At 55.6% G+C, this 17,902-nt stretch overlaps 1 protein-coding gene across 1 annotated transcript; it reads left to right on the top strand.

Annotated features, from left to right (window-relative positions):
- Positions 1–413: 413 nt before the first annotated feature.
- Positions 414–16,445, top strand: MAP4K2 (mitogen-activated protein kinase kinase kinase kinase 2). Its single transcript, XM_038764684.1, is given in 33 exon segments — positions 414–509; positions 605–662; positions 739–829; positions 972–1,005; positions 1,007–1,037; positions 1,231–1,286; positions 1,771–1,818; positions 1,947–1,989; positions 2,311–2,383; positions 2,474–2,605; positions 2,686–2,748; positions 4,102–4,183; positions 4,318–4,425; positions 5,039–5,117; positions 5,273–5,331; positions 5,513–5,556; positions 5,651–5,689; positions 5,949–5,976; positions 6,304–6,412; positions 7,667–7,755; positions 7,852–7,893; positions 8,007–8,091; positions 8,207–8,286; positions 8,584–8,644; positions 8,771–8,888; positions 10,601–10,659; positions 10,755–10,858; positions 10,970–11,147; positions 12,905–12,973; positions 13,063–13,149; positions 13,275–13,345; positions 15,720–15,775; positions 15,914–16,445. Coding segments are annotated over 33 exon segments (2,460 nt in total). The 3' UTR covers positions 16,002–16,445.
- The last annotated feature ends 1,457 nt before the right edge of the window (positions 16,446–17,902 follow it).

Below are 17,902 nucleotides of genomic sequence, written 5' to 3'. Positions count from 1 at the left end.
GGGGGGGGGGGGTGCGCGCCCCCGAGAGGAGGGAGGCGCGCATGCGCGCGAACTCCCGCCTCGCCTGCGCCCCCTGGTGGTGGGGGCGCGCATGCGCGCGAATTCCCGCCTCGCCTGCGCCCCCTGGTGGTGGATGCGCGCATGCGCGCGAATTCCCGCCTCGCCCGCGCCCTCTGGTGGTGGGTGCGCGCATGCGCGCGCACTCCCGCCTCGCCCGCGCCCTCTGGCGGCGGGCGCGCGAGCCGCGGGGGATCCCCGGGCGGCCACGCCCCCTAGCGGCCCCGCCCCGCTCCGCCCCGTCCTGTGCGGCCGGTGCTGGTCCCTCCGTGTGTGTCCATCATCCCTGTGTCCATCCATCCATCCATCCATCCATCCATCCGTCCGTCCGTCCGTCGGTCCCCCGCCCCGGGGCCATGTCGCTGCTCCGGGACGTGTCGCTGCAGGATCCCCGGGAGCGCTTCGAGCTGCTGCAGCGGGTGGGAGCCGGCACCTACGGAGACGTCTACAAGGTTGGGGGGAGGAGAGGGGGAGTGGCGGCGTGGGGGTCCGGCCGGGGGCCAGCGGGGGTCCCTCCCTCGGCTTCACCGGTGTCTTCCCGCGTCAGGCCCGGGACACGGACACGTCTGAGCTGGCCGCGGTGAAGATAGTCAAGCTGGATCCAGGTGAGGCCCGGTGGGGCCTGGCCAAGGGGGGGAGAGTCCGTGGCGCCCGGGACCGACCACCAGTTTTCTCCCCCAGGAGATGACATCAGCTCGCTCCAGCAGGAGATCACCATCCTCAGGGAATGCAGGCACCCCAATGTCGTCGCCTACATAGGCAGCTACCTCAGGTGAGGCCCTGGGCGGGGGGCCCGAGAGGCATTTCACCCCCGGGCAGTGCCAGCACTTGGGGACCTCTTCTTTGCCTTCGTCGGTGGAAGGGGGTCAGGGATGGCATGGGGCCAACGCACCCCTCTCCCCGTTCCCTTTCAGGGGCGATCGGTTATGGATCTGCATGGAGTTCTGCGGGGGGGGGCTCCCTGCAGGAGGTTTATCAGGGTGAGATCCGGGCCTCGGCCCCCAGGGACCTGCCCCCTGCCCCCCAGCTCCCACCCTCTCCCAAGGCCCCAAAGTCCCGCCACACTTGGGGGCTGCCTTCAACACCGGGGGGAGGGGAGGCTTCCCCAAGCCCGTGCCTCAGTTTCCCTCAAGTTGGCCGCAGGCCCCGGCCTGAATCCGCACCCCCTTTCAGCCACGGGACCCCTGGAGGAGAAGCAGATCGCCTACGTGTGCCGGGAGGCCCTGAAGGTGGGTGGGCTCCTCATCCTGTGGAGCTCTGTCAAAGGGCTCCCCCGGTCTCCCCCCACACATCCTCTGCCTGATCTCCATCCGCTTCCCCAACTTTTCCCTTCTTCCTGCCTGCCTGCCCTGTTTTTATCGGGGGAGGTAGACTGAGGGATGCTCAGGACATGGCGCGGACAGGCAGGCGGACAAGCTGTCCTGGGACTGGGTGAGGAGAGGCCCCGGGGGACGGTGGGGGGCACAGGGCTGCGAAGGGAGGGCCCCGTGTGTTCCCCTGTTGCCGGAAGCCACTCGCTTCCCCCTTGGCTCAGCCACTTCCTGTCTGAGGGTGGGGAAGGGAGGGAGGAAGCCGCTTGGGTGGGGAGGAACCCCCCAACTGGGTCTCCTCCTAAGCCCTTCCACCCCTCAGGCCCTGAAGAATGGGTCCCCGGCGGGGCGCGCAGTGTCGGGGGGCTGGGGAGGCTGATTTGGTAGCCTCTCACCCTCCCAGGGTCTGCAGCACCTTCACTCTCAGGGGAAGATACACAGAGACATCAAGGTGAGGCGGAGGGAACCGGAAAGGAACGGGAACCGGAGGAAGGGCCGGGCCTGAAATGAGAGACTCACTATTTTCTCCTCCCTTCCCCTTCCCGTCCCTCTCTTCTCCTTCCTTCCCTGTCCCTCCAGGGAGCCAACCTTCTCCTCACCCTCCACGGAGATGTCAAGTTGGGTCAGTTCCCAAGAGGGAACGGGGGGCAGAACCAGGGCCGGTGGAGGGCACAGAGCTGGGGGAGGGGCCGGTTGGTGCCCAGGAGGACTCAGGGTCCCAGGGTGCTGGGCAGAGGGAGGCCTGGGGGCCGAGGTCATCGTCATCATCATCAATCGTATTTATTGAGCGCTTACTGTGTGCAGAGCACTGGACTAAGCGCTTGGGAAGTACAAATTGGCAACATATAGAGACAGTCCCTACCCAACCCACGGTCTAAAAGGTCGGGAGGAGGCACCCGGAGGTCTGGCCTCACACTTGCCGCCCACCCTCATCTATTCCCAGCGGACTTTGGGGTGGCAGGGGAGCTCACGGCGTCCGTGGCCAAGAGGAGGTCATTCATCGGTACCCCTTACTGGTGAGGGGGAGGACTGGGGATGGGGTGCGGGGGGAAGGAGGGGCCCTGGACCTTTCGGGCGGGTGACGCCCTCCGCCTCCTCACCCGTAGGATGGCGCCTGAGGTGGCGGCGGTGGAGAGGAAAGGCGGCTACAACGAACTGTGTGACGTCTGGGCGCTGGGGATCACTGCCATCGAGCTGGGGGAGCTGCAGCCCCCCCTCTTCCACCTTCACCCCATGAGGTCAGTGCCACCCCGCCCTTCTGACCCTCCAACCCCCGGCACTGACCTCTGACCCTCGGACTTTCTGACCCTACCCGCAGGGCCTTGATGCTTATGTCCAAGAGCAGCTTCCAGCCGCCCAAGCTGCGGGACAAAGCCCACTGGTGAGTGTCTTTTAGGAACCGGTTTAAATTTGCTCCCTTTTATTGGGGGCGGGGACGGGGGGTTGTGACACTTTCATTCAGTTGTATTTATTGAGCGCTTACTCTGTGCAGAGCACTAAGTGCTTGGGAAGTACAAGTTGGCAATCTATAGAAATGTTCCCTACCCAACAACAAGCTCACAGTCTAGAAGGGGGAGACAGACGACAAAACGAAACACGTGGACAGGTGTCAAGTCGTCAGAACAAATAGAATTAAAGCTAAATCATCATCAATCGTATTTATTGAGCGCTTACTGTGTGCAGAGCACTGTACTAAGCGCTTGGGAAGTAGAAGTTGGCAACATATAGAGACAGTCCCTACCCAACAGTGGGCTCGCAGTCTAAAAGACTAAAGTCTAAAAGTCTAAATGCACATCGTTAACAAAATAAGTAGAATAGTAAATATGTACAAGTAAAATAGAGTAATAAATCTGTGCAAACATATATACAGGTGCTGTGGGGGGGGATGGAGGTAGGATGGGGGGGGTGGGGAGGAGGAGAGGAAAAAGGGGGCTCAGTCTGGGAAGGCCTCCTGGAGGAGGTGAGCTCTCAGTAGGGCTTTGAAGGGAGGAAGAGAGCTAGCTTGGCGGATGGGCAGAGGGAGGCCATTCCAGGCCAGGGGGAGGACGTGGGCCGGGGGTCGACGGGGGACGGGCGAGAACGAGGCCTAACGGTGAGGAGGTGAGCGGCGGCAGAGGAGCGGAGGGTGCGGGCTGCGATGGAGAAGGAGAGAAGGGAGGGGAGGTAGGAGAGGGTGAGGGGATGGACAGCCTTGAAGCCCAGGGTGAGGAGTTTTTGCCTGATGCGTAGGTTGATTGGTAGCCACTGGAGATTTTTGAGGAGGGGAGTAACATGCCCAGAGCGTTTCTGCACAAAGATGACCTGGGCAGCAGCGGGAAGTATAGATTGAAGTGGGGAGAGACGGGAGGATGGGAGTCCCTACCGAGCAGCGGGCTCACAGTCTAGAAGGGGGAGACAGACAACAAAACAAAACATGTAAACCAAATAAAATAAGTAGAATAAATATGTACAAGTAAAATAAATAGAGTAATAAGTATGTACAAACATATATACAGGTGTTGTGGGGAGGGGAAGGAGGTAAGGTGGTAGGGAGGGGGAGAGGAAGGAAGGGGTTCAGTTGGCAGTTTAGTACAGTGCTCTGCATGCAGTTAGCGCTCAATAAATATGAATGAATGAATGGACGTTGGGTCGATGCCCGGGTCCGATGAGGGTGGACGGGAAGGGCCGGTGAGCGGAGGAGGGGGCTGGGGGCCCACGCCTGACCCACGGGGTGGGGGTGGGGCTCGTCCCCCAGGTCCCAGGACTTCCACCAGTTCCTCAAGCTCGCCCTCACCAAGAACCCTAAGAAGAGACCCACGGCGGAGAAGCTGCTGCAGGTGGGGGAGGTGGCAGAGGGGCTGTTTTCAGGGGGTGGCTGACCTTCAAGGCTGGGGGAGGGCTGAGGGAACGGTTTAATGGGCGAGGCGGGATGGCTGCTGAGCGCCCCTCCTCTCCCTCCCCCACCCCCCAGCACCCTTTCACGATCCAGGCCCTCCCCCGCACCCTCCTCACTCAGCTTCTGGACAAGGTCAATGACCCCCACCTGGGGGTCCCCTCCTCTGATGACTGTGACCTGGAGGTAATGGGGGCGAGGGGCTTCCAGTTGGGGAGAGGAGGTGGGAGTGGGGCCGGCTGGGGGGAGAAACCAGGCCTGAGACTCGGCCCAGGGAGGAGATACAGGAGAAGCAGCGTGGCTCAGTGGAAAGAACGTGGGCTTGGGAGGCCGAGGTCATGGGTTCGAATCCCCGCTCCGCCACTTGTCAGCTGTGTGACCTGGGGCAAGCCACATAACTTCTCTGTGCTTCTGTTACCTCATCTGTAAAATGGGGATTAAGTCTGTGAGCCCCAAGGGGGACAACCTGATCACCTTGTATCCCCCCAGCGCTTAGAACAGTGCTGTGCACATAGTAAGAGTTTAACAAATACCACCGTTATTATTATTATTACGGGGGTTGGAGGGGAAGGGGCTCGGTTCGGTCCTGGGTGGGGAGAGGAGTGTTTAGTACAGTGTTCTGCATACAGTAAGCGCTCAATAAATAACGATTGAATGAATGAATTGGAGCTGGGGGAGACGGCTGGGTCCGGTCACGGTTGGGGAGGGGGATGAGGAGCCGGGGACGTCGGGAGGCTCGGCCTGATCCTGGTTGGGGAAGTGAGGCGGGGCGAATCCTGACTGGACCCTCTTTTTCCAGACGTACGACACGTTTCCCGATACCATCTACTCCCGGGGACAGCGCAGCCAGGCAGAGAGGACCCCCTCGGAGATCCAGTGTGAGCACCTTGGGGAGCGGGGTGGCCAGGGCCAGGGGGCTGAAGGAGGGAGAGAGAGGGGGGGCTCAGCGCTGCAGACGGCCAGCACCTCACCCCCACCACCCTTTCTGTTCCTCGTCCTCCTCTTCCTCACCTCTCTCCCGCCGGGACCCCAGTTCACCAGGTGCAGTTCGGCACTCCGCGCAGGAAGGAAACCGAGCCTCTCAGTGAGCCAGTAAGGAGGGCCCCGGGGTGGGGACTGTCTCTATATGTTGCCAACTTGTACTTCCCAAGCGCTTAGTCCAGTGCTCTGCACACAGTAAGCGCTCAATAAATACGATTGATGATGATGATGATGGCCTCTGGGAAGAGGGAGCCGGACACGGTGACTGATAACTTCCTTCCTCTCTCCCCAGTGGGAAGAGGAGTGGACGCCGTTGGGGAAGGAAGAACTGACTGGGTGAGTGTGGGACGAGGACGGGGGTGAGGAGGTCGGGGCGGGTGGAGGCGGGTGCTGGCCGACCTCTGACTCCGCCATCTGTGTCCCATGTCAGGAGCTTGTTGCAATCTGTTCAGGAAGCCCTGGAGGAAAGGTGAGGCGGGAGAGCGGACAGGGCGGGAAGGGCATGTCACTGTTTATTGTTATTTTGTATTCTCCCAAGCGCCCATTGCAATGCTCCTGACGTAGTAAGCGCTCAATTAATATGATCAGACAAATGCTTAATGCCATTATTATTATTATTATAAACGATATGTTCTTCCATTATTGTACTCACAAGTGCACATGGAAAGTGCTCAATAAATACGATTAAGTGAACGAGGGCTCATCCACATCCCTTCTCTTCCCCTTAGGAGTCTGACCATGAAGCCTACTCTGGAGGTACAGGAGGAGCTGAGGGGGTGGGGAGGCGGGGTGGGGAGTGGTAGCCCAGCCTTTTCTTTTTTTTTAATGGCATTTATTAAGGGCTTACTATGTGCAAAGCACTGTTCTAAGCGCCAGTCTTCCTTAGCTTGGGAAACTGAGGTCTCCGGTTGCCGGATGGGGAGGAGGATCCGGTGTGGGGAGAGGTGGGCTCCGCCGTGGCGGGCCCGGGCCGGGAGCTCTGAGAGGACAGTGCCAAGGGCACCGCAGGGTGAAGGGGACAGGGGCAGCTGGGGGCCGGAAGGCTGGGCTGCCTTAATGACTGCTCAGGTTTTCTTCTCTTAGTCCCTGATCTTCCCCGAAGACGGGACGGCAACCGTCAAGCGGTCCCCGTTCCAGGGGACAGGATGCTCGGAACCTTCCGACTCCGTCGCAGCCGGCTTCTTTTCCACAGGTAGGGAAACTGACCGTTGCGTTGACTGCTGCCAACCCATTCAGCGCTTAGAACAGTGCTTTGCACATAGTAAGCGCTTAACAAATGCCATCGTTATCATTCGGTGGTAAGAAGAGGCAGGGGGAGGGAAGGAGAGCCTCTCTACTGAGAGCTCACCTCCTCCAGGAGGCCTTCCCAGACTGAGCCTTCCTTCCTCTCCCCCTCGTCCCCCTCTCCATCCCCCCCATCTTACCTCCTTCCCTTCCCCACAGCACGTGTATATATGTATATATGTTTGTACATATTTATTACTCTATTTATTTAGCTTGTACATATCTATTCTATTTATTTTATTTTGTTAGTACGTTTGGTTTTGTTCTCTGTCTCCCCCTTTTAGACTGTGAGCCCACTGTTGGGTAGGGACTGTCTCTATATGTTTCCAACTTGTACTTCCCAAGCGCTTAGTACAGTGCTCTGCACACAGTAAGCGCTCAATAAATACGATTGATGATGATGATGACCGTTGCATTGACTGCTGCCAACCCATTTAGTGCTTAGAACAGTGCTTTGCACATAGTAAGCGCTTAACAAATGCCATCATTATCATTCGGTGGTAAGAAGAGGCAGGGGGAGGGAAGGAGAGGAGGAGGGAGCGGAGAGGGAAGGAGGGAGGGGTCCAGAAGGGGAGATGTGAGGGAGGGAAAGTGGAAGGGGAGGGGGAGGAAAGACAGTGGGCAAGAAGGGAATAATAATAATGATGGCATTTATTAAGCGCTTATTATGTGCAAAGCACTGGAGACAGAAAGAAGACAGCCAGACTGACCCAGGGAGGGGATGGTCTCCCCCAGAAGCAGCTGAAGGGACTTGGGGGGCAAGAAAATCAGGGCTGGTTGGCTGGGTTGTGATCGTGCACCATGGGAGAATGTTTTGGGGAGAGGAGGAGGAGGAGGTGAGGTTCTGAGGATGTGGCGGGAATCGGTCAATCATCCATCAGTCCTATTTATCGTCATCATCAATTGTATTTATTGAGCGCTTACTCTGTGCAGAACACTGTACTAACTGCTTGGGAAGTACAAATTGGCAACATATAGAGACAGTCCCTACCCAACAGTGGGCTCACAGTCTAAAAGGGGGAGCGCTTACTGTGTGCAGAGCATTGTACTAAAAGCTTGGGAGAGTACAACAATACAGCAGACATTCCCTGCCCACAACAAGTGTACAGTCTAGAGGAGGAGACAGACGTTGATAGAACTATGGGCCCCGTGTGCCCAACAGGGCCCCAGGACCTGTCTCTACCTCCTTCGGAAACGTCCCCGGTGCTGTCCACCGAGTGGGCCACGATGAGGCGGAAAGAGGACACCGAGGTGCGTAAGCGAGGGGCGTGGGACTTGGCAGGGAGTGGAGATCCGCGGGCCTGGAGAGCCACCCACCGCGATCCTCCCACCCCCTTTTTCTTCTAGAGATCCTCTTGCCACGGCCTCCCCCCAACACCCAAAGTTCACGTGAGTGCCCTCTCCTTCCGCCCCACAACTGCCTCAGTTCTATAAGTCCCAAATGACTTCCCACTCCGCCCACCTGCCCCACCTGCATCCTTTCTCTTCCTGCCCTCCCCCAGATGGGCGCCTGCTTCTCCAAAGTCTTCAACGGCTGCCCCCTCAAGATCCACGCCGCCGTCACCTGGATCCACCCAGTCACGCGTGGTAGGGGGGTGTCACTTGCTCTGGGGGCATCGTGGGAGGGAGGCGGAGCGGGCATGGTGGCGTTCTGCTGATCTTTGTGCAAAATGGACCTGGGGCTTCTCGCCCCTCCCTCCAGATCAGTTCCTGGTGGTGGGGGCTGAGGAGGGCATTTACACGCTGAATTTGCACGAGTTGCATGAAGACACGCTGGAGAAGGTGAGAAGGGAAGGGTCCCGGGACCTGTGTGACTGGGATCTTCTTCCTGAAGATTTACCCCCTCTTCCCGGGAGCCCATCGCCTTCTCTCGGAATGGATCGGGAGAGCTCCCGGCGGGGGAGCCGGGGGGAGGGCTCCTGGCAGGGAAGCGGAAGGCCTGACTCTGGGATGGGGGGGATTGGGTGGGGACCGTCTCTATGTATTGCCGACTTGTACTTCCCAAGCGCTTAGTCCAGTGCTCTGCACACAGTAAGTGCTCAATAAATACGATTGAATGAATGAATGAATGTCCTGCAGCTGATTGCACATCGCTGCTCCTGGCTCTACTGCATCAACAACGTCCTGCTGTCTCTGTCAGGTGCGGGGCCTTGGGTGGAAATCAGTGGTGGTAGGAGGGCAGTGGGTTTGGCGGCGGCGGCGGGGGGGACGGGACAGGAGAACCTCTGACCATCTGACCTTGCTTCCCTCCCCGCTTGGCTCCCAGGGAAGTCGTCCCACGTCTGGGCTCATGACCTCCTGGGGCTGTTTGAACAGCGACGCCAACAGAGACAGGTCCCCCTCTCCATCCCTACCAACAGGCTCACCCAGCGCATCATACCCAGGTTCGCCGGCCGGGGGTGGCACGGGGGTGGGGGGAGGCGAGGGCAGGTGTGGGATGATGGGGAGAGATGGGAGGGCAGAACTCTGGGCAGTTAGGAACCAGAGGGGAGGACCCGAGCTGGGGACTGTCTCTATGTGTTGCCAACTTGTACTTCCCAAGCGCTTAGTACAGTGCTCTGCACACAGTAAGCGCTCAATAAATACGATTGATGATGATGAGGGTTCCAGCATGGACACCAGCAGGCCGATGCCCTACTCACCGCCCCCCCCCCCCCCCCAGGGGCCCATTTGTAACCTCCCCAGCGCTTAGAACAGTGCTTTGCACATAGTAAGCGCTTAATAAATGCCATTATTATTATTATTATTATTAGTTTTCCTCTTGAATACTGTATCCTCATGACAACACCTTGGATCCCATTTGGGATGCGATGGTAGCAAAGGCCTGGGTATCACCGGATCTGGGTCCTAATACTGGCACATAATAATAGTAATAATAATAATGGCATTTATTAAGCACTTATATTTGTACAAAGCACTGTTCTAAGCGCTGGGGAGTTTACAAGGTGATGAGGTTGTCCCATGTGGGGCTCACAGTCTTAATCCCCATTTTACAGATAATAATAACAATGGCATTTATTAAGCACTGCTTACTATGTGCAAAGCACTGTTCTGAGCGCTGGGGAGGTTACAAGGTGATCAGGTTGTCCCACGGGGGGTTCACAGTCTTCATCCCCATTTTCCAGATGAGGTCACTGAGGCCCAGAGAAATGAAGTGACTTGCCCAAAGTCACACAGCTAAGTGGCAGAGCTGGGATTCGAACCCGTGACCTCCGACTCCAAAGCCCGTGCTCTTCCCACTGAGCCACGCTGCTCTGTGACCTTGGGCCCGTCACTTCACTTCACTTCTCCGGGCCTCAGTTTCCTCATCTGTCAGATGGGGATGAAATACCTGGCCGTCCTTCCCCTAAGACCGTGAGTCCCACACGGATCAGGGACTGTGTCCCAAATGATTGTATGGTGGCTGCATAAGCGCTTACTGTGGAGTCAGCACTTAACAAATACCACAATTACGGTTAATTATTACTTTTAATAGCTGACTCCGTGGGTGCAGATCTGGCCCAGGGGCGACCCTGATTGGTCGCAGGGTGGACCCAGGGGCCAAACTGAGCCCTCCAGGGCTGACCTGCATAATAATAATAATAATAATAATGATGGCATTTATTAAGTGCTTACTATGTGCAAAGCACTGTTCTAAGCGCCGGGGTAGATACGAGGTAATCAAGCTGTCCCACGTGGGGCTCACAGACTTAATCCCCGTTTTCCGGATGAGGGACCTGAGGCCCGGAGAAGTGAAGTGACTTGCCCACAGCTGACAGAGCCGGGATTTGAACCCGTGACCTCTGACTCCAAAGCCCGGGCTCTTTCCACTGGGCCCCGTGGGGATGGAGGCGGGGAGGGGTCGAGCTCCGTCTCCCCCCTTCTAGACTGTGAGCCCACTGTTGGGTAGGGACTGTCTCTAGATGTTGCCAACTTGGACTTCCCAAGCGCTTAGTCCAGTGCTCTGCACACAGTAAGCGCTCAATAAATACGATTGATTGATTGAGGGTGGGGTCACTGGGCAGAAGGGCAGGCGAGTTTGTGCTTGGCCAAACCCGTGCCCTCAGCCTCTCCATCCCTCCGGCCCAGCGCCGACCCACTTCGTCCTTCTCCGCAGGCGGTTTGCGCTGTCCACCAAGATCGCGGACACTAAAGGCTGCCTCATGTGCCGAGTGGGTAGGGACCAGCGCGGCCGGGGTGGGGGGCGTCGAGGGGAGGGGTGAGCTCCTCTCGGGGGGCGCTCACCCCGCGTCCCCCCACTCCTCTTTCAGTCCGGAACCCGTACACGGAGAACACCTTCCTGCTGGCCGCCTTACCGGCCGGCCTGCTGCTGCTGCAGTGGTACGAGCCGCTGCAGAAGTTCATGCTCCTCAAGGTGTGGGGGCCACGGGACGAGGCGGGGAGGGTTTCGGGGGAGGCGGGAGGGGACCACCCGGCCCGGCCCAGGGTGGGCTATGGCCAGGTGAAACATCTCCTTCCCTCCCAGCACTTTTCCACCAACTTACCCACCCCTCTGGGGTTACTCGAGCTGTTGGTCCTGGAGGGAGAGGAGCTGCCCCAGGTGTGTGTCGGGGCAACTGGCCCCGGGCGACCTGGCCCGGAGCTCCGCTTCCACATCGTCCCCTTGGAGGCCGGCCCGGCCCCCAGCCACCCCGTCCCTCCAGGTGAGCCGGGACGGAGGGAAGGGAGTCGGTTGGGAGTTTACAGTCTAGAGGGGGAGACGGGCATGAATATAAATCAATAAACTACAGCTATGGACATGAGCAGCGTGGCTCAGTGGAAAGAGCCCGGGCTTTGGAGTCAGAGGTCAGGGGTTCAAATCCCGGCTCCGCCACCTGTCAGCTGGGCGACTTTAGGCAAGTCGCTTCACTTCTCAGTTCCCTCATCTGTAAAATGGGGATTAAGACTGTGAGCCCCCCGTGGGACAGCATGATCGCCTTGTAACCTCCCCAGCACTTAGAACAGTGCTTTGCACATAGTAAGCGCTTAACAAAATGCCATTGTTATTATCAGACAGAGAAGCAGTGTGGCTCAGTGGAAAGAGCCCGGGCTTTGGAGTCAGGGGTCACGGGTTCGAATCCCGGCTCCGCCACTCGTCAGCAGTGTGACTTTGGGCAAGTCACTTCACTTCTCTGTGCCTCAGTTACCTCATCTGTAAAATGGGGATTAAGACTGTGAGCCCCCCATGGGACAACATGATCACCTTGTAACCTCCCCAGCGCTTAGAACAGTGCTTTGCATATAGTAAGCGCTTAATAAATGCCATCATTATTGTTATTATTCTCTGTGCCTCATTTATCTCATCTGTAAAATGGGGATTACGACTGTGAGCCCCCCGTGGGACAGCATGATCGCCTTGTAACCTCCCCAGTGCTTAGAACAGTGCTTTGCACATAGTAAGCACTTAATAAATGCCATCATTATTATTATTATTCTCTGTGCCTCAGTCATCTCATTTGTAAAATGGGGATTAAGACTCTGTGCCCCCCGTGGGACAACATGATCACCTTGTAACCTCCCCAGCACTTAGAACAGTGCTTTGCACATTGTAAGCGCTTAATAAATGCCATCATTATTATTATTATTCTCTGTGCCTCAGTTATCTCATCTGTAAAATGGGGATTACGACTGTGAGCCCCCCGTGGGACAGCATGATCGCCTTGTAACCTCCCCAGCGCTTAGAACAGTGCTTTGCACATAGTAAGCGCTTAATAAATGCCATCATTATTATTATTATTCTCTGTGCCTCAGTCATCTCATTTGTAAAATGGGGATTAAGACTCTGTGCCCCCCGTGGGACAACATGATCACCTTGTAACCTCCCCAGCACTTAGAACAGTGCTTTGCACATAGTAAGCGCTTACTAAATGCCATCATTATTATTATTATTATTAACTGCATTCTGTGGAGGAATTCAGTCTGTATGGGGGCGGGACGCTTGCCTTTTTGGAAAGGAGTGGAGCCTAGGGTGAGAGCGGAGCCTAGGGTGATTGATGGGTGCCCTACTGAGAGCTCACCCCCTCCTTCCTCTCCCCCTCCCCATCCCCCCAGCCCTACCCCCTTCCCCTCCCCACAGCACCTGTATATATGTTTGTACAGATTTATTACTCTATTTTATTCGTCCATATTTACTATTCTATTTATTTTTATTTTGTTAATACATTTTGTCGTCTGTCTCCCCCTTCTAGACTGTGAGCCCGCTGTTGGGTAGGGACCGCCTCTCTATGTTGCCAACTTGTACTTCCCAAGCGCTTAGTCCAGTGCTCTGCACACAGTAAGCGCTCAATAAATACAATTGAATGAATGAACGAATGAGTAGGGCGCATCTGGGGGTGCTGGAGGGCGGCCTGGCCGAGTTCTGGAGGGGCAAGAAGGGGGCTGTCGTCAGCTGACCGGGCCTTTCTCCTCTCTCCGGCCTCAGAGGGGACACCCGGCTTGGCCCAGCAGGTGATCCAGATGGACAGGGACACGGTCCTCGTGAGCTTTGAACGTGAGTGAGCGCTGCCCCGGGGTGGGCCGGCCTCTTGGGGGGCTCTTCGTTCCCCCGGCGGGAACCGACCCCCGTCCTTCTCTCCGTAGGCTGTGTGAGAATAGTCAACTTGCAAGGGACCCCCACGGGAGCCTTGGCCCCCGAGCTGACCTTTGACTTCCCCATTGAGACCGTGGGTGAGTGAGAGGCCAGTAAATTCACACTTCTAGAGGCCCGGATTTGCTCCCGGAGGCCCAACGGGTAGGTTTGGAGGCCCGACTGGAGGGACCCTGCTTGATTTTGCTTCTCTCCTCACCCACAGTGTGCCTTCAGGACAGCGTCCTGGCTTTCTGGAGGCACGGCATGCAGGGCCGGAGCCTGGAGGCCAATGAGGTGAGGGCTGGCTAGCGGGAGGGCTGGAGTGGGGCCGGTTCGGGTCACATCCCAACCTCGCAACTGGCTTCCTGCAGTGCGCCGGGGCCCAGTCGCTGCTCCTGACTCCTCTGGGCAGGTCGAAATTTGCCGAGCTCAGGAAATGACCATCTAGAGGGGCTTCCGGGGGGGGGCTGAGCACTGGGGAGAATCTGGAGTGAGTTCAGCAGGGACCAGGGTGACCTGGAGAAGCAGCATGGCTCAGTGGAAAGAGCCCGGGCTTTGGAGTCAGAGTTCCTGGCTTCAAATCCCGGCTCCGCCAACTGTCAGCTGTGTGACTTTGGGCAAGTCGCTTCACTTCCCTGGGCCTCAGTTTCCTCATCTGGAAAATGGGGATTAAGACCGTGAGCCCCCCCGTGGGACAACCTGATCACCTTGTATCCCTCTCAGCACTTAGAACGGTGCTTTGCACATAGTAAGTGCTGAAAAAATACCATCATTCATTCATTCAATCATATTTATTGAGCGCTTACTGTGTGCAGAGCACTGTATTAAGCGCTTGGGAAGTACAAGTTGGCAACAGACAGAGACGGTCCCTACCCAACAGTGGGCTCACAGTCTAGAAGGGGGATTATCTGATGGTTTAAGGCAGGGAAAATGGATGGATTCCAGGGTTTAGCATCTGCCGTCTCCACCATTACCCAGGGAGGGAAAGGTTGTGACACCAGGAGCGGTCTGAGAGCCCAAGTAGTAAAGATAATAATAATAATTGTGGTATTTGTTAAGCGCTTTCTATGTGCCAAGCGCTGTTCTAAGCGCTGAGGTGGATACAAGGTCATCAGGTTGTCCCACGTGGCGCTCACAGTCTCAATCCCCATTTTACAGATGAGGGAACTGAGGCCCAGGGAAGTGAAGTGACTTGCCTAAGGTCACACAGCACACAAGTGGCAGAGCCAGGATTAGATTATTAGTAGTAGTAACAGTAGTAGTTGTGGGGAAGCAGCATGGCCTAGTGGAAAAAGGCACAGGCCTGGACGTTAGAGGACCTGGGTTCTAATTCCGGCTCCACCATTTGCCTGCTGTGTGATCCTGGGAAGATCACTTCATTTCTCTATGCCTCGGTTTCCTCATCTACGAAATGGGGATTAAAACTTTCTCCCTCCTACTCAGCCTGTGAGCCTCATGTGGGACTTGCGTCCGACCTGGTTATCTTGTATCCACAGAAGGGTTTAGTACAGTGCTTGGCACATACTAAGCACCAAATATAATAATATAGGAGTTGTAATAGTATTTATCGCTTATGGGAGGAAGAGCACTGTACTAAATACTGGGTGTGAATACACAGATGGTCCTTGTTCCTGCCCTTTAGGGGGCTCACAATCAATCAATCAATCAATCGTATTTATTGAGCGCTTACTGTGTGCACAGCACTGTACTAAGCACTTGGGAAGTACAAGTTGGCACCGTATAGAGATGGTCCCTACCCAACAGTGGGCTCACAGTCTAGAAGGGGGAGACAGAGAACAAAACAAGACATATTAACAAAATAAAATAAATAGAATAGATATGTACAAGTAAAATAAATAAATAGAGTAATAAATCCGTACAAACCTATATACATATATGCAGGTGCTGTGGAGGTAAGGCGGCACAATCTAAGGTCAGAGCTCTAGGAGCAGTGGAGGTCTGGGGGAGAAGACTGTAAATTCCTCTTTTAGATTGTAAGCTCTCTGAGAGCAAGACTCTTGCTTACCGACTGCATTGCACTTTCCCAACTGCTTCACACAATCCTCTGCACAAAGTAAGTGCTCAGTAAATACCACCAAATGAGTGATTGATTGAGAAGAAACCCTTGTTTCGTGGCTTTGGAATGATCCCCTTCTAGACTGTAAGCCCACTGTTGGGTAGGGACTGTCTCTATATGTTGCCAACTTGTACTTCCCAAGCGCTTAGTACAGTGCTCTGCACACAGTAAGCGCTCAATAAATGCGATTGATTGATTGATCCCGGTGGAGACTTGGTTTCCAGGTTTATGCTGGGACTGCCTGAGGTTTTACTTGTTGGTTTTTGTTGGGGCCATGTATAAAAAATGAGTATAAATCAGGGCATCCCTTCCTGGAGCCCTAAGGTTGTCTTGGCTGCTCCTGAACAGGGAGGCAGAAGAGACTGGACTCGGGAGAAGGATTGAGGGATTTGGAGTCTTAGAAAGCGCTTAGTACAGTGCTCTGCAGGCAGTGAGCGCCCAAAGTAACCTCGATTGAGTGATTGGAGGGGAAAGGCGAGGTATTTGTGCAGAGATGGCACCCTTGGGACAGGGAGAGCGCAGACCTCCGAGGGACGTGGGCGTCGGGGCCGTTCTCCCTGGCTCTCTCGCGATCTTGGTTTTCACCCTTAGGTGACTCAGGAGATCACGGATAAGACCCGGGTGTTCCAGGTGTTGGGAGCCCACAAGTAAGAGCAACCTCCTCCTGCTTCACGACCGCCCGGTCTCTGCCCGCTCCCCTTCTCCAGCTTCTCTCCTTCCCACCGGACTGTCTTCCTCCCTCCCTCTGTTCCCGCCCACTGACCTCTCTCCCTCCACCCCGCCAGAGACATCATCCTTCAGAGCCTCCCGACCGACAACCCCGGGGCTCACAGCAACCTGTACATCCTCACGGGCCACCAGAGCAGTTACTGAGCCTCGGCGGGCCCACCCCGGCCGACTCTCCGGGGGTTCTGGGGCCGGCGTGGCCCCTCCAGATGGTGCCTTATCCGCGGGGTCTCCCTGGGCAAGGCCAGGCTCCGTGGTCCCTGAGGGGAGACGTGTTCCTGAGAAGGGTTTTGGGGTGACCCAACTCACCGGGCCTCTGCAATAACTGGACCAGACCGAGCTGCTGTGATTTTATGCTCTCCCGCCTCTCCCCTGGTGCTCACCGGTCCCTCGAGCAGAAGCCGATCCTCCTGAAGACCGGGGATGGGGGCTGCTTGGCCTAGGCTCCCTTGAGCCAGCAGACCGGAGACGGTCCCCTTCTCCCAGCTTCTTCCTTCTCCTCCCGAACCTGGAGGCTGTCCTGCCTGGGTCCCAGGGGAATGTGGTATTTATGAGAGATTCCGTTGACATAAAGCGTGTTGGTTTTTCTTCCTTTGGTTCCTGCTGTTGCTTGGGAGGCGGGAGTGGGGGGCTGAGGTAGGGCGGGGAGAAATGATCACGATTACCACTGTACCCTCCAAGCTCTAAAGCATATGACGTTTTTTTTTTTTACCCCTCAAGAGGTAGGGTAGGGACCGTCTCTATATGTTGCCAACTTGTACTTCCCAAGCGCTTAGTACAGTGCTCTGCATACAGTAAGCGCTCGATAAATACGATCGATGATGATGGGGGAAGTTACGATTCTGGAAGGAGTTACCTGCAGCAGGGAGCGTGGAGGTGCGGCCAGATGGAAGAGATGAGGATGGAGAGGTTTCCCTGCCGGGAGTGAGCGTGAACCCGCTCACGTTCTTGTCTTTTCCACTTTTCATAATAATAATAATGATGATGGCATTTATTAAGCGCTTACTATGTGCAAAGCACTGTTCTAAGCGCCAGGAAGGTTACAAGGTGATCAGTTTGTCCCACGGGGGGCTCAGAGTCTTCATCCCCATTTTACAGATGAGGTAACTGAGGCCCAGAGAAGTGAAGTGACTGGCCCAAAGTCACACAGCTGACCGGGATTTGAACCCATGACCTCTGACTCCAAAGCCCGGGCTCTTTCCACTGAGCCACGCTGCTTCTCCTACATCTTTCATCTTTCTTTAGGAGGTCTGTTGCCAAACCCCTTCCTCACCTGACTCTGAAATGATGGGTTATGAGTTCAAATCCCGGCTCCGCCGCTTGTCAGCTGCGTGACTTTGGGCAAGTCACTTAACATCTCTGTGCCTCAGTTACCTCATCGGTAAAAATGGGGATTATGATTGTGAGCCCCACATGGGACAACCTGATCAACTTGTATCCTCCCCAGCGCTTTTCATTCATTCATTCATTCATTCAGTCGTATTTATTGAGCGCTTACTGTGTGCAGAGCACTGTACTAAGCGCTTGGGAAGTACAAGTTGGCAACATATAGAGACGGCCCCTACCCAACAGTGGGCTCACAGTCTAGAAGGGGGAGACAGAGAACAAAACAAAACATATTAACAAAATAAAATAAATAGAATAAATATGTACAAATAAAATAGAGTAATAAATACGTACAAACATATATACAGGTGCTGTGGGGAGGGGAAGGAGGTAAGGCGGGTTGATGGAGAGGGGGAGGAGGGGGTGCTTTGCACATAGTAAGCGCTTAATACCAAAATTATTATTATTGGACGGGATGGGGGGTGTCCCACCCGTGTGCTTTTTCCCAGTGCTTAGTACAGTGCTCTGCACACAGTAGCGCTATCTTGTCGCTACCTCAGCACTTAATACTGTGCTTGGGATGTAGTAAATTCTTAATAAATACCACAATTAATCAGTGTTTATCCTGGGACTGCCTGAGGTTTTACTTGTTGATTTTTGTTGGAGCCACATATAAAAAATGAATATAAATCAGGACATCCCTTCCTGGAGCACTCAGGTTG

This window comes from Tachyglossus aculeatus, chromosome 22, assembly GCF_015852505.1.
Source record: "Tachyglossus aculeatus isolate mTacAcu1 chromosome 22, mTacAcu1.pri, whole genome shotgun sequence".
Taxonomy (NCBI): Eukaryota; Metazoa; Chordata; class Mammalia; order Monotremata; family Tachyglossidae; genus Tachyglossus; species Tachyglossus aculeatus.
This window is presented reverse-complemented; position numbering and strand designations above follow the sequence as displayed.